This window comes from Leptosomus discolor, chromosome 21, assembly GCF_034619465.1.
Source record: "Leptosomus discolor isolate bLepDis1 chromosome 21, bLepDis1.hap2, whole genome shotgun sequence".
In the NCBI taxonomy this organism is placed as follows: domain Eukaryota; kingdom Metazoa; phylum Chordata; class Aves; order Leptosomiformes; family Leptosomidae; genus Leptosomus; species Leptosomus discolor.
This window is the reverse complement of record NC_141411.1, coordinates 3,755,734-3,770,721: the sequence shown is the minus strand read 5'-3', so window position 1 is coordinate 3,770,721 and position 14,988 is coordinate 3,755,734. Positions and strand designations below refer to the sequence as shown.

At 57.6% G+C, this 14,988-nt stretch overlaps 2 protein-coding genes across 5 annotated transcripts; one reads left to right on the top strand and one right to left on the bottom strand.

Annotated features, from left to right (window-relative positions):
* Nucleotides 1–4,507: 4,507 nt before the first annotated feature.
* MED20 (mediator complex subunit 20) lies at nucleotides 4,508–8,101 on the bottom strand. 2 transcript variants are annotated; one of them, XM_086476541.1, is made up of 4 exons: nucleotides 8,066–8,101; nucleotides 7,748–7,902; nucleotides 6,446–6,699; nucleotides 4,508–4,770 (listed from the first exon to the last, which is right to left on the bottom strand). In XM_086476541.1, the coding sequence occupies exons 1-4, from the start codon at nucleotides 8,077–8,079 to the stop codon at nucleotides 4,555–4,557; spliced, it is 639 nt and encodes a 212-aa protein (XP_086332667.1). In that variant the 5' UTR covers nucleotides 8,080–8,101; the 3' UTR covers nucleotides 4,508–4,554. The 2 variants fall into 2 exon arrangements, with proteins under 2 accessions (XP_086332667.1, XP_086332668.1); XM_086476542.1 differs by lacking the exon at nucleotides 7,748–7,902 and having other exon boundaries at nucleotides 8,066–8,098.
* A 122-nt stretch (nucleotides 8,102–8,223) lies between these two features.
* On the top strand, nucleotides 8,224–11,715 carry BYSL (bystin like). Of its 3 annotated transcripts, none has more exons than XM_086476567.1 (7): nucleotides 8,224–8,515; nucleotides 8,599–8,749; nucleotides 8,852–8,990; nucleotides 9,299–9,432; nucleotides 9,570–9,730; nucleotides 10,227–10,329; nucleotides 11,216–11,715. In XM_086476567.1, the coding sequence occupies exons 1-7, from the start codon at nucleotides 8,224–8,226 to the stop codon at nucleotides 11,562–11,564; spliced, it is 1,329 nt and encodes a 442-aa protein (XP_086332693.1). In that variant the 3' UTR covers nucleotides 11,565–11,715. The 3 variants fall into 3 exon arrangements, with proteins under 3 accessions (XP_086332693.1, XP_086332690.1, XP_086332691.1); XM_086476564.1 differs by having other exon boundaries at nucleotides 8,566–8,749; XM_086476565.1 differs by having other exon boundaries at nucleotides 8,224–8,526; nucleotides 8,583–8,749.
* The last annotated feature ends 3,273 nt before the right edge of the window (nucleotides 11,716–14,988 follow it).

The following is a 14,988-nucleotide window of genomic DNA, read 5'->3' as shown; positions in this document are numbered from 1 at the left end:
CCCCTTTATTTACCGCCATCATCAGCACGCGCGAGCTGTCACCCAGCGCGAGACACCCCAACCGCCGCCGGACACGCCCTCTCCCCGCCCATTGGCCGCCCGCCGCGCCCCGCCCCGCCCCGCCGTTGGCTGGAGAGCACGCCACACAGCGCTTCTCGCCTTCCCCCTCGCCCCGCTCCTCATTCAGCGCCGCCGCTTACGCCAATTCCGTAGAGCGGAGCCCGGCGCTAACGGCGCACCGACGGACGTCGTTTGCGCAGCCTACGCCGCGGCAGAGAGAGTTCTGGCGGAGCTTACGAGCTCTGCGTAGCCGCTAGGGAGAGCTCTTCAATGGCCTACGGTCGAGTAGCGGGCGGGCAGCGCCGAGGGGCGGGGACTGCCCGGGCCCGGCCCCGGACGGTGACGTACCGGGCTTTGTGAATCCCAGGCTGAAGTTTGGTTGAGTCACAGGAGGGTAAATAAGGATGTTTTGGAGACAAAGAGGCTCTGAAAGGGGCAGCGCGGGAGGTGGCGCGTTCCCGCGGGGCCTCTCAGGTGGCTCTGTGGGGTAGGAGATACCCCACGGGGCCCCTGAGGTGATGGGGGGGGAGAGCACCCCACGGGGCCCCTGAGGTGATGAGAGTGGGCACCCCACAGGGCCCCTGAGGTGATGGGAGCCCTGAGGTCATGAGGGTGGGGGGGGAAGCACCCCACGGGGCCCCTGAGATAATCGGGCCCCTGAGGTGATGAGGGTGGGCACCCCACAGGGCCCCTGAGGTGATGGGACCCCTGAGGTGATGGGGGTGGGCACCCCACGGGGCCCCTGGGGTGATGGGACCCCTGAGGTGATGGGGGTGGGCACCCCACGGGGCCCCTGGGGTGATGGGGGTGGGGGGAGTACCCCACGGGGCCCCTGGGGTGATGGGACCCCTGAGGTAATGGGTGGGGGCAAGCAACCCACAGGGCCACAGACAGCACTGATGGCACACAGACAAGGCCCCCCCCCGCCATACTGGCCTTTACCAGAAGTCACTCGAAGGCCCCTAGGTCACAGGCTCGTTGTCACCACAGTGCAGGAATCAGGAGGGGAGGGAAACGCATTTTGTCAGAGACAAAGGGATGTAGCACCGAGGCCGGGGGGAGAACCCTATCCCCAGCAAGGGACAGCCACACTTGGGAGTCACCCGCACCCGCTGGGACAACTCGCTTTTATTTTTGCAGCCTGCAGCAGGGACCTGCCAGGGAGCGGCGAGTCCAGCACCGAGCCGGGACAAAGCTGCAAGCAAGCAGTCGTGGACCGCACGGCGCTGACGACATGAAGCACAGGTCAGTGGCATCCCAGACACAATTCCTTTGCACAGGGACAAAGTGTTCCCCCCCCCATCTTGTCCCAGTAAGTTCTGAGGCAAAGAACTGCAATTTACTGTGACAGGTGGGAGCCTGCTTTCTTCTGCCACAGCACAAGGATGCTCCACAGCCTTGTGGTCTCCTCGGGAGCTCCTCCACCAGCCAGCCTTCCCACAAATTCCTCTTCCTGGGAGCTTTGCCGTCCTTTCTCTACACCTTCCCTTTTTTGATCAGTGCCTGCTCTGTTTTCAACCCATATCTGCACAGAAATCCACAGTCACACACCTCTCGGACTCCTCAACAGCTCCCCACTGCAACGAGTCCTCAGTCTGTAACGTCTGCTAAGAATTAAAACTGAAGATTAACGAGGCCCTTACGTCCTCACTCGCTTTGTAAAGCTTAGCAGGGTGGGTGCAGCTGCTACGCAAGTACTTCTCCATTAAAAAATGCCACAGCACAAAACAGAACAAAAGCCCACACTATCCCCGGGGTGGCAGTGAGACTCGGACACTCTCTCTGCCACTGAAGTGTTGGTGACCCTGGTAACATCACCCAGCCCCTACTGAGAGCTAGGAGGGGCAAAGCTACCACGATGCAAGGGTGAGACCCACATCCCCAAGATCCCCAGCCCCCTCTAGGTCAGCCTTCAACTCACGGAAAGCAACAACACTGCCAGTGATTTAGAGAGGTGCAGAAGCAGGAAAAAGAAAGGATCCGCAGTGGTACAGGAGTACAGCTTGGCCGCCTCTCCCTCTAGATCTTGCATTCTCTGAGAAAACACCGGGGAGCAACAGGAAAAACAGCCTTCCAGACCATGCCTTGACAGGCAAAATTAGGGTGGTTTTCAATGACACTGGCTCAATCCATTAACGTAACGCAGCTGAAAGCCCCCTGAAGATTTGTGAAGGTGCACGTTCGAAGCCACGTTAGCCTGCTGGGGGGCTGCAGAACGAGGAGGATTACTGCAGCTACAAAGACTGAAAACCAGTCATTTTGTCCATTAAGCAAGTAAAAAGCCTCAGAGTAATGGCAGCCCCTCACGTGGGGCAGCTAATCCCCTCACTCACAGATACGGCAACAGAGTTGTTGCAAAGGCATAAAGGGCTAAATCCTGCCCATCCTGACACACATGGAAACCCGCTGACGTCAATGGCTGTAATGGTCTAACTGAAGGCAGAACGTAGCTCAAGGGGTCCCATTTTATGACTCCAGGAACAGCACAATGTATTAATCAGACCACAGAAGTCCCCAGAGATTCCAGCTCACATTTTATGTTCTCAAGACATGTGACCAGAGTTTTGACATCTCTGGGTACAGAACGCATCTTTCGGGAATAATAAAGCATTAGCAACATTCCACATGACTAATCTGATCACTAAAAGGTTTTTTTTTTTTAACCTTAAGACTTAAAAATTGGAAACAGGACAGAAATAACTACCCCTACAAAGACTGCAGTTTGTTTTCGTAAGTTTTCCCAGCCACACTTAGCTATGGGGACCAACAGCAGGTCAGATTCTCACTGAATTTTCATCACGGAAAATTAACAGTCCCACTGAAGCCAGCTCACACATCATGAACTTGAGCTAAGAGTTGCAAAAATTCAGTATATTCAGCATGTTGGAACTTCTGCCACACTTATGGTACATTATGGCATTTATTATGGCTCATTAACCAGATCTTTCTGGACCCAGTGCCGATTAAATTTATTAAATGCCCACACTAAAAGCTCTAGGCACTCTAAGAGTTAATTAACTTTACACCTAAAAATGATAATCACAAAGAAGTCATACCCAAATAACTAGTTCTCCACCAGTCAGCAAATCAAGTAACAAACCAGCATCTTTTCCCCTCGCTGCTTCAGAAGGAAAAAACTATTTGGGCGAAATCTGCTTCTGTTTTTTGCTCTTTGGACTCTTCAAGACCCGTGGAACTGACAGTATTTCCCACGAGCACGATGCACTCTGCTTCTTCACGAGGAACCTCTGTCCTTCTTGCAAACCTCCCTTCCTAAACCATCCTTAGATCTTCTCTACACCTGCCCTTTATGTCCGGGACACGGGCTGCGGATCGGGAACCCCGCTACACCCAGGAACCACGAAGGAAGCTCAGCGCAAAGGTTGGTGGCTGGATGAGGGTGTTTCTGCGTATTCTGGGACTGAGCAGGGAGGAGAAGAAAAAATGACAGCTACAAGCCAGATAGATACTGAACAGGTAAAACCAAGGGGACAGATAGCTCAAAAGGGAACTGATTTCCCTGGTTTTCCTGCTGTAAAAATAAATCGCCACTAAAAAAAAAAATACTCAAGTGATACCGTATTGTTAAGTCTTATAATAAATTTTTGGCTCTTATTCCCCAAATCCTTCCTTACTCCATTAAATCTGAAGTCACCAGGATTTCTCAAATGAGAAATGGTGTGTGGGGATAAGACATTTATTACCCACCTTTCAAACAACGAGATAAAGCGGTCGGTGTTCTCTTTTGACGCATGAGAGGGCTCCCGCCAGACTTGCTTATTTATTTATCCTGAGGCTTCATCAGTATCATCTGAGAGGTAGAAGATTTTAATACTCCCATCAGATATAAAAGATGAAGGCAAGCTAAGAACATACCCATACTAGAATTCCTGTAGATTTTGCCACAGGGAAATTAGTTTGCTTCGGGGGTATAAAGCTCTTGAACCAAATCAGAGATAAAACTCCGCTGAATAATTGTCTCCATGCAAGAGAAAATTTCAAAAGCTGTAAATAAACAATATGAAACAGCACAACAGTTGCTGTGCAGAAAGACTCCATCTCCTCATGAAATACAGCTTTTTATTTTGATGAAAAACAAGACACTTTCACATCGATATCTAAAAAAAAAAATTAAAAAAACCCCTCTCACGCAGCTGTTTGCAGTCCAGGGAAGTCTGCCCTGGGATACACTGGGCTGGGATTTCTCCCTTCCCCTCCTGCCGATGAATAGTAATCCCCTGCCCAAATCAGAACCACGGGCCTGACCCCAGCCACGCTCAAAACCATGAAGGAGGACAAGAACCAGACGCAGCGTTCAAGACCTTCGCTTTGAAACAGGGGATTGAGGAAAAAAAACCACAAAAAAACCCCACAAAAAACACACCAAAAAACCTTGGGCTGCCTCCAGTGCCGCTCCTTGGAGGGACTCCTGGTCCAGCGGGGCAGGCAGAGCAGGGGATGCCGTCGCTCTGAGCCGCGCTCCGGGGCTTCCTTTCACCTGATCCCCGCGACGGGCACCTGCTGCTGCTTGCGGATCTTGTTGAACAGCTCCATGTACTGCCCCATCGTGTCCGCCGGGCCGTAGAGGCTGTCGTGCTTGGTGCCGAGCACGGCCGGGACGCCGGGAGCGTGGTTCCCCATGAAGCTCTGCATGAACTCCAGGAGCAGGTTCCAGCAGTCGCTGGCGATCACGCAGGGGCCGTACTCCACCTGGAAGCGGAAACCACAGCCCTGAAGCTCACGGCGGGGCCGCCGCCGCCGCCGCCACCACGCAGGAGGCAACGCGCTCTCCCCTCTCTGCCTCGCTAGGGACAGAAAGCTTTTCATAAAAGCATCTGAAAACATTTAGCACGTAACAAGGATGGATGAAAAAAATGAGCGGGACACGGCAGGAACGTGCAAGCCATCCCTTCCAAAGGGAAGGGGAGGTAAAATGAACCTTTAAGGGCGTCGCTTTTATTAAATCCCCAATAGCAGAGGTCCTGGGGCATTGGTGCAAACACCACGTTAACGTTACCCCATCCAAACCCAAACTTCCTTCCCACGTCCTGACACGTCAAAGGGCTGTGACACCTTTCAGGAGTGGACTGGAAAAAAGCCTTGGGACTCACGGACTTGAAGTGTTTTATAAATACGAGTCTGGTCCCAAATCAGGAGTAGGCCCTAATGCAAACTCTGACAAAACGACTCAATTAGAACAGAAGCAGCCAGACCACCTGGCAAACCTGGTCCTGAGCTGAAGTTTAGGGTAAAACTGTTTAACCCCAGCTCAGCAGCAACGCCAACACTTCAACATCTGTGTTTATCACAGTGAAAAACTCGGCCATTTCTCCATCCTCCTCCCTGCTGGCTACCAACACCTGCCTGATTAACTGGATATCAAATAATAGGATTTGTGTGTTTAGAAAAAGCACAAGCTCTGATTTTTTCAAGCATCTGATTCTCAGCTAGGCTGCCCAGCACCGATGTATCCAGGTGCCTGGAGTCTGACCTACTCTGCTTTGCCTTTCCCACACCAGTGCAGCCCAGCTCCCTGCCTTTTTCCAAGACGCTTTTCAGCCCAGCTGAGGCTTGTCCACGGCTTGTGAGCTTCGACTCACACTCGCGTTCAGCCAAGAGTCCCCCCAAATCCCTTCCTAGACCCTCCCACGCCCCTCTGTGTACGCTGAAGGACCTTCCTTCAGCCTTTGCTTCAGCCCAGCCCCGTGAAACCCCCGTCGGCCACCGATGCCCTCGAGAGCAGCCACGACGCTGAGCGGAGAGTGTGGAAACGGTTCGATGGCAGGCTTCGAGCCCGGGGGGCAGGAACTGACCCCTGCCAGCAGCTCTCTGGGGAGGAGAAGCCCACCTCTCCGCGGTGTGAGCAGAACCTGGGGCAAGAGGGCCCTGCTCTCCTGGGGCTGTGCCTGCTGGAGATGGAGAAAGCAAGCGAAACCCAAATCGGCCTCGAATTAGCAGCTGAAGAGGTTGGCTTGTCCCCCTCGGTATGCTCACGAAGCTGAGGTGTGCTACTGCCGTTGGGTGTCAGGTCTTTAAACAGCTGTTTAGGCTGACGGGATCCCTTCAGGGTTTTGTTTAGGCTGACGGGATCCCTTCAGGGTTTTGTTTAGGCTGACGGCATCCCTTCAGGGTTTTGTTTAGTGACACCTCAGTGAGAGGCTTTTCCGTAGCTGCAGCTGAGCCCCAAAGCACCTGCCTGAACTCAACCTCGTTGGGAGGAGGAGAGAAGACCCTGCCTGCTGCATACACGAACCTCCAGTACAAACCACCAGCAACGAGCAACACCATCAAGGCGCGGAAGGGACGGGGCATTTCCCATCCAGCCTCCAAGATGGGATTTCCCTGTCCACGGTTGTATTTCAGACCCGTCAAAGAGGATTCTTACCTCCACAGAAATCCCACGGGCACTGGGCCCCATTGTCACCGTGCCCACCTTCACCAAGAAGTCGCAGTACTGGTAGCGGGTGCCCCGGCTCTCTATCTTGTTCGCCTTGGCGTTTTGGAAGAAGCCTTTCAGCTTCACCATGAGGGTGTCGAAGTTGGCATCCGCTATGAGGCAGGGGCCGTTTTCAAAGAGAGCGAAGCAGCTGAGGGGATATTCGGAGTTGTGCATCACGTACATCAGCTTGCCCGTCTGCCCTGAAAGGAGAGCGACGGGATTCGGGCTGTAAAACCAACAGTCCTGCGCTCGGATGTGCTTTAAAGAAGCCTCTGGTTTTTCCTTTGTTCTCCTTGTTGCTTTAATTCCGCTCCTACAAGCTTTACGTTATCCGGCTCTTCAGTGAATCCAAGGTATTTCCTTAAGATTTAAAGTTAAAGGGGAAAAAAAACCTGGCAGCACGACTCAGAGACCAGAGCTGGACAGGAGATCCCCAGCCAAGAGCACCCCCCTCCCATCCCCGCGTACAGAGCTGGGCACACGCCGACTGTCCTCCTGCTTGCTGGAGGAACACTGGGCTTTGCCTCTCCTCCCACTCACCCACCAGTCCTGCCCGGGAAGGATGTACTGGGGCACGCTCTGGAAAAGTGGGTGGCCAAAGAGGATGTGCTTTGGCTTGTCCCATGCTTTAAAAGCTGGGGAAAAAAATTTCTCATTTACTCAATAGATCAAAAAAAAAAAAGCTGTTCCATGGATGTGGCTGAGCAAGTTCCAGAAAAAGGGGAATTTGGGATCCTCTGAGCACATCCCCTGGAAACACCTGGGTCACCTCCCACCTCAAACCCCTCCAGAGCTGCTCCCCACCACCCTTGGCGAGGGACAGGGCAGGCACACGCTGCCAGGAGACTCGCACCCACCCTCTCCAGAGCAAAACGCGACCTCCAAAGCGACCGAAACAGCGTTTTAAGAAGTTTCACGTCCCTCAGGACCACGTCCAGGGATGCTCCTTCTCCCAGAGGAGAGAAGCAGCCGCCGGGAACAGCAGCAGGCCCCTGCCGCGGCGGAGGCGGCGTTGGGCAGGCGGCTGCTCCTTCCCCACCCCGGTAAATAAATAAACCACCGCGGGAAAAGCCCCGACCCTGCCGGGTCCGGACGGAGCCGGGGCCTCCCGGTGCTGTCGCCGCAGGCGGGGCTCAGCAGCAGCAGCAGCCGCCAGGCTGAGGAGCTGGAAGCGGCACCGGGAGAACAGACGGCTCCGGGCCGGCTGCGAGCAACCCCCGCCGGGCCCGGGGCTCTCCCGGGGCTGACCTTGGCTGCTGATGGTGGAGGCGGCGGTGTGGTAGGTCTCGCAGTCCACGCAGAAAGTTCCCTGTTTCTCAGCCCCCAGCAGCTCCAGCTTCCGCGTCAGCAGCTCCACCGTCTGCTGAACGCTCTTCCCTTCCGCCACCGGCACCTGCGCCACGCTGCAACCGGCCGCCGGGCCCGTCAGGGACCCGTCAGGGACCTGCCGGCGGATTCTCCCGCCTCCCTCCCCGCCGGGGCGGCTCGCCCGCCCGCGGCCATCTTCTCTCCCCCCCCCCACCTCACCGCCTCCCCCCGCGGCCATCTTGCCCCCGCCGCCCTCACCAGGTGACCCCCATGTTGCACCCGCCGGCACCCAACGGCCGCCGCGCCGCCGGAAGGGGCGGAGCTGAGGCGCCGCCGGAAGGGGCGGGGTCGAAGCGCACGCGCCACCGGTGGCGGCACCGGGCCAGGCCTCACGGCGCCTCGCAGGCCGCACCGCCATGCCCAAGGCCCGGCGGGCACGGGGCCCCGGCCCCGGCCCCGGTGCCATGTTGCCGCTGGCCGAGCAGATCCTACAGGAGGCGGCTCCGCGGCCCACGGCGCGGGGGAAGCGGCGCGGCGGCCGGGCCGAAGCGGAGGATGGCGGCGGCGGCGGCGGCGGCGAGGAGGGCTATGTGGACGCGCGGCTGTCCCGGCGTATCTTGGAGCAGGCGAGGCGGCAGCAGGAGGAGCTGGAGGCCGAGCACGGCCCCGGTGCGCCCGCCGCCCCCAAGCAGCGCAGCACGGCGCTGGGTGAGCCCCCGGTTCGTCCCCAACCCACCCCCGGGCGCCGAGGGTGCGAGGCCTCGGGCTCAGCCAGCGCCGCTCCCCCGCAGGCCCCGGCTCGGACTCGGAGGACGATGAGGAGTGGCCCTCGCTGGAGAAGGCGGCGGCAGGACGGAGCGGGGAGTACGGCGGGGAGGTGGCGGTGGACCCCGAGGATGAGGCGGCCATCGAGATGTTCATGAACAAGAACCCGCCGCTGCGGTGAGGGCACGGTGGGAGAACGGGCCGGGACGGAGCAGCAGCTGCTGCTGCTGCTTCTTCCCGACACAACCCCTGACTCGTGTCCCTCTGCCCCGGCCCCAGGCGCACGCTGGCCGACATCATCATGGAGAAGATCACGGAGAAGCAGACGGAGGTGGAGACGGTGCTGTCGGAGATATCGGGCTGTCCCATGCCCCAGCTCGACCCCCGCGTCCTGGAGGTCTACAGGGGTGTCAGAGAGGTGAGGCCAAAGCAGCTCTGCCCCCGGCACCCAGCCGACACAGCGCTGAGCCCCGCAGCCCCCCTGCTCCGTGCCTGCTCTCGAGGCTGTCCCCAACGTCCCTTTATGGATTGGCTGTGGTTTGTGTGGTGTCAGTCACCAAACGGCCCAAAACGCTTCTGAGTGACAATCTCCTGAGCACCGTGCTCGGGGTGGTCCTGGGATGGTCCTTTCTGACCAGAGATGTTAAGGGAGGGGACAATGTTCTCATGATCATGAGACAAGTCCCACAGCGTGTCATGGCCTGGCCTGTGTCCCTGTCTTTAAAGGTGCTGTCCAAATACAGGAGTGGGAAACTCCCCAAGGCGTTTAAAATCATTCCTGCCTTGTCCAACTGGGAGCAGATCCTCTACATCACAGAGCCAGAGGCGTGGACAGCAGCTGCCATGTATCAAGCCACCAGGTAAGATCATCTCGGGGAGCTGCTGACGGGGGATTTCTTGCTTTTTCTTTCCACTTTTACCAGATTTACAGGGTCCCAGCCTGTCCTCCGCTTGGCCTCCTTTCTCCAGACCTCACTTGGTGCTTTGCTTTTCCCAGGATATTTTCATCCAACCTGAAAGAGAGGATGGCCCAGCGGTTCTACAACCTGGTGCTGCTGCCGCGGGTCAGGGATGACATCGCCGAGTACAAGCGCCTCAATTTTCACCTCTACATGGCTTTGAAGAAGGCTCTGTTCAAACCAGCAGCCTGGTTCAAAGGTGAGGACTCCCTCCAGGCTCCCGTTCCTGCCTGGGAGCCTCTCCCCACCCGGGAAGCTCAGCAGGGACACGTGTTCGCACGCCACTGCTCAGTGGGACAGGACATTGTCCCCTGCGTGGCGTGGCTCTGGGGGCTTAGTGGGAGGAGAAGACACCGAGAGATGCAGGGAGTCCCCCTCGGTGGATGAGGTGGCTTCCACACCCCCAGGGGCCCCTTGGTGGCGTGCAGGGTGATGAGTGCTGTTGGCTTCTGCAGGTATTTGGGTTCTCTCGATGGTTGATGGCAGCTTACGTGCTGTCCCGGGCTGGTCTCGGTCATGTTGGGCAACCTGAGGTGGTTTGGGGGCTAGTTGTACATCAGGGAGATGCTGCAACCCCCTGTAACGGCAGCTACTGGGGGTCAGATGTGTCCTGGGACTGGAGAAGGTGCTGAGTGACGGGGCTCAGCCTTCTGCCATCGAGATGGGCAGGACCTGACTCTTCCCCCTCTCCGCAGGGATCCTCATCCCCCTGTGCGAGTCGGGGACCTGCACGCTGCGGGAGGCCGTCATCATCGGCAGCATCCTCACCAAGTGCTCCATCCCCGTCCTGCACTCCAGGTAACGCCCTGGGGGGCTGCGGGGCGCGGGGACAGAGGTTCTCCTTTAGGGACACGGGTGGGATCTGTCCCTCAGCCTCTCCTGCATCTCCGAGGCAGGGGGGGAGGGTCGCTCAGTGTCCTCTGGGCGGAGGGTCACCATCACGACATGCTTCCCTACCCCGTGGCAGAGAAGGACAGGCACTTCTGTACTGCAGCGCTGGGAAGCACGGGGGTAGCTCCTCCTGACGGGCTTCAGAGTTACATCCAAAACTCAGCATTTTTATATACTTTTTCTGCAAAGTCATGGTCTTTAACGTATTTTAACATAAGCGTGCCTGTTATGCCTGCTGTTAATTTTGACATTTACAATGATTGGTCCACCCTATTTTATGACTTTATTAATACTCCTATACGAATATAATCATTGGTTATTTTACTGATCAAAATATTCAGATCAGGAGGGGGAAGAGGGGAGAGTCTTCACAGCAACATTCCGTTGTTTCTATGGTTTCATCCCATAAGAGAATGAGCTGAGAATGTACAATTTCACCCTCTGTACCTGCCTCCTGCCTCCCTGTTCTGTTCTGCACAATTTCACACCCCGCAGCAGCTCTGGCTTTGGCCGTTTTCGTAAGGCAGCTGCTGTTTCTGAGCATCAGGGAGGGTTTGTCTGTTTCTTACCATGTTGTAAATGGATTGAATCAGGAAATTAATACGAAGCGTTAGTGGTTCCTTAAAAGCAATTAATTAGCATCAGGTCTGAATTTTGAATAGTTAATTACTTTTCATTGATAACACTGGGGTCGAGAGCCAAGGCTCAGCACCGGGTTGGCCATCGCTGGGTTGGGTGGCCCCGTGGCTCCTGCCTGCCCTGCCCTCACCCCGGTGCTCCCTCCTCCCCGCAGCGCGGCCATGCTGAAGATCGCCGAGATGCCGTACAGCGGCGCCAACAGCCTCTTCCTCCGGCTCCTCCTGGACAAGAAGTACGCCCTGCCCTTCCGCGTGCTGGACGCCCTCGTCTTCCACTTCCTCGCCTTCCGCACGGACCAGCGGCTCCTGCCCGTCCTGTGGCACCAGAGCTTCCTGGCCCTCGCCCAGCGCTACAAGGAGGACCTCTCCTCGGAGCAGAAGGAGGCTTTGCTCGAGCTCCTCAAGTTCCACAGCCATCCCCAGATCTCGCCGGAGATCCGGAGGGAGCTGGTGAACTCCAAGACGCGGGATGTGGAGGGGGAGCAGCCTGTGGCTATGGAGTGAGCAAGGAGAGACTCAGGGAAAAGCTGCAGCCTGACCCGCTCCCGGGAGGCTGCGGGATGCAGCGGGGGAGCCCGAAGCTGCGGGGAGGCGTGCGGGAGGATCCATCCCGTGCTCCTGCTGCTGGCGCCTGGCTCTGCCTGGAGGCCTGGACCGTGCTCCCTGCGGCTGCTCGGCGCAGGGCTGGGCAGCCCCTGTCCCACCCGGGAACCCGGCGCCACCAGCACCCGGGAGGGTTTGGTTTGTTCCCGCGTTGGAAAATAAAACCCGAGTGCGTGGTTCTGCCCCGCAGCCGCACCGCTCGGCGGGCCCATCCCTGCGCGGTCCTGCCCTGTCCCCGCCACACCTTGTCTTGTCCCCCAGCAGGTGGCAGAGCAAAGCCACCAGCCCGGGGCCTCTCGCAGAGCTGCAGATCGAGTCTGCGCTGCCGGCCCCAAAAATTGCAAAGGGGAGAAGGGACCCTTGTGCACCCCCCCCCACCTCTGCCCTGAGCAGCCCCTGCGCGGCCGGGGAAAGGGAGGGCGGGTGGGGGGACAGGGCTGGCACCCCCAGACTGTACCCAAAGCCCAAAACCACTCCGTGGCTGCGGGGGGGGCGGGGAAACCCTCTCCTGTTGGTGCTTGAGGGTTTCCCCGAGGGCTTGGTTGTCACCAGGCAGGAGCAGGGCTGCGGAGCTGCCACGTCCCAGCTGCTGCTGGGTGGCAGCAGGGCCCAAGCCTGGACGCTGTGGAGCAGCGCTGGGAGCCTTCGCTCCTGCCCAGCACCATCCCCAGCGCCACCCTGCCTCCAGAATGGCAGCCATCCCCCTTCCCCAGGGATTTTCCCCAAAACACTTGCTTCCCCAGCTGCCCCTCTGGGTTTACCTCTGCTCGGCGGGGTGGCCGTCCTCGCCTGGCCCTCGAGGCCACGTGCCCGGCCTGCTCGTGGCAACCTGCCTGTGTGCCACGTCCGCTGGAAAACCCAGCGGGGGCTTTTTCTCCCCTACCCCCCGAGGCGCTGCGCTTGCCCTGGGAAATTGCCGATGGTGACGCGGGGAAGGTTGGGCAGTGTCCGTGCCCGGCCTCGCCCCTGAGACCAGCACGAAGCCCCGCAGGTGCAGCTGGGGAGAAAAGCCTGGGAAACAGGGAAGAAAAGCTCCCTGTGGCCTCTGCAGGTGCAGCTGGGGAGAAAAGCCCCTGCAGGTCCCTACGGCCTCATGTCTTCGCTCCTCAGGAGCCGGCACCTTCTTCGTGACAGCAGCACCGGCGGGAGCAGAAGCCATGTGTAGCAGAGCAGCAGGCAAAGCCCGGCTTCCTCAGGCTGGTTGCACGTCGCAGCACCTTCTCCTTGGCTTCCTGATCTGACCTCCTTTCTTTAGAGAAGCCAGAAGCTGATGAGCATTAAGAGACAGCCCGGCCTTGCGCGGCCCCTTCAGCACGCTCTTGTCACCCCGAGCTGCTGCCTCCTCTCCAGCGACTGCTCTGCAGGCAGGTGTTGGGTTCCACCTTCATCCAAGACCATCCGTGAGCTGCCTCAGGGCTGGTTCCACCTTCATCCAAGACCATTCCTGAGCTGCTCCAGGGCTGGTTCCACCTTCATCCAAGACCATTCCTGAGCTGCCCCAGGGCTGGTTCCACCTTCATCCACGAGCTGCCCCAGGGCTGGTTCCACCTTCATCCAAAACCATTCCTGAGCTGCTCCAGGGCTGGTTCCACCTTCATCCAAGACCACCCGTGAGCTGCTCCAGGGCTGGTTCCACCTTCATCCAAGACCATCCCTGAGCTGCTCCAGGGCTGGTTCCACCTTCATCCAAGACCACCCGTGAGCTGCTCCAGGGCTGGTTCCACCTTCATCCAAGACCATCCCTGAGCTGCTCCAGGGCTGGTTCCACCTTCATCCAAGACCACCCGTGAGCTGCTCCAGGGCTGGTTCCACCTTCATCCAAGACCATCCCTGAGCTGCTCCAGGGCTGGTTCCACCTTCATCCAAGACCACCCGTGAGCTGCTCCAGGGCTGGTTCCACCTTCATCCAAGACCATCCCTGAGCTGCTCCAGGGCTGGTTCCACCTTCACCCAAGACCACCCGTGAGCTGCCCCAGGGCTGGTTCCACCTTCATCCAAGACCATCCCTGAGCTGCTCCAGGGCTGGTTCCACCTTCACCCAAGACCACCCGTGAGCTGCCCCAGGGCTGGTTCCACCTTCATCCAAGACCATCCCTGAGCTGCTCCAGGGCTGGTTCCACCTTCACCCAAGACCACCCGTGAGCTGCCCCAGGGCCTCAGCGAGGGCATCGCGTCCCCTCAGCCGCTGCAGCCTCTCCCCTCCCACCTCTCCGCGGGGCCGGAGCTGGCTGGCGGTGTCCTGCCTGCCCCATCCCTGCTGGAGCCTCGGGAGCAGCCCGAGGGGATCCCCCCGCTGCTGGAGTCCCCAGCCCAGAGCGATGCGGGGCAGAGGCCGGAGCTCTGCGAGGGGAGGCCGAGGGCTGCCCTGGGCAGTGGAGCACAAAGGGAAACGCTTCAGGCGTTCACGCTTGTTTAAAATACTTTATTGCAACTTCATACGGTCCTTTGATTCTCCCAGCAGCGGGACTCTTGCATGTGAACAAGAAACCAGTTTTCTCTTAAATTAAAACGCATTTATATATATAAAAAACCAATGTTTTTCTTTTTGTGCAGACAGGCTCTGTGCGCCCCCAGCCCTCCCGCTAGCAGGAGTCAGCGGCAGATGGCTGCTCTTGACAAACCAGGCTGGCGGAAGAACAGCAGCCCCATCTTTTTTCCACCTGATAAGACTTTTTGTTTCTAGCGGCATCCAAAAAAGAAAGATTTCCACCTCCTTTTCCACGTGCCCCCAGGGGAGGACAACAGCCACAGATCCACGTGTCCAGAGGTCACCAAGCAGCAACCGTCTGCCTTCTCCTGGTTAATACAATTCTACTGTTTAATGGTTTTTCTCTTAGAAAAGCAGCATTATTTTTTTTTTTTAAAACACTTTTTATAAAAACTAACAGACAGGATCAACGACAACAATACAAAAATGCAACAAATCGCTTTTCAACTCAAGTGCGCAGCAACTTTCCCCCCCCTGTAAGGATACAGCTTGGACCCACACGGAGATAGATGCAACGCAGCCCCCTCCGGAACGCGATCCGAGATCCCTGCCTTGGAGGGGTGAAGATGCATTTCAGACTATAGCAGCACATTCACATGTATTTCTTAAAACCTAGTCTGATGTCTAAGCTACCTAAAAAAAAAAAAACACAAAACCAAACCAACCCCAAACCAACCAGCTTCCAAGTGAGAGTCTCCCCTTGCCCAGGGAGCGAGGGAAGGGGACGAAGGGTGAAGGCACTCTTTGGGAAGGAGAGGAGACCAGCATCCAGCCCCCACGGCAAGGAACCGCCAAGTCTTCCTCCCTCCCCATTTCCCAGCAGTTAACAATAAATTA

Excerpts from the sequence above, each read along its gene's own strand:
- MED20 (XM_086476541.1), bottom strand. Across the intron at positions 6,700-7,747 it reads CTCCACCATCAGCAGCCAAG|GGCAGACGGGCAAGCTGATG; the intron begins GTCAGCCCCGGG and ends CTCTCCTTTCAG. Across the intron at positions 4,771-6,445 it reads CCCGTGGGATTTCTGTGGAG|GTGGAGTACGGCCCCTGCGT; the intron begins GTAAGAATCCTC and ends TTCCGCTTCCAG.
- BYSL (XM_086476564.1), top strand. The coding sequence starts at position 8,224 with ATGCCCAAGGCCCGGCGGGCACGGGGCCCCGGCCCCGGCCCCGGTGCC. Across the intron at positions 8,516-8,565 it reads GCAGCGCAGCACGGCGCTGG|GCCTCGGGCTCAGCCAGCGC; the intron begins GTGAGCCCCCGG and ends CGAGGGTGCGAG. Across the intron at positions 8,991-9,298 it reads TCTACAGGGGTGTCAGAGAG|GTGCTGTCCAAATACAGGAG; the intron begins GTGAGGCCAAAG and ends CTGTCTTTAAAG.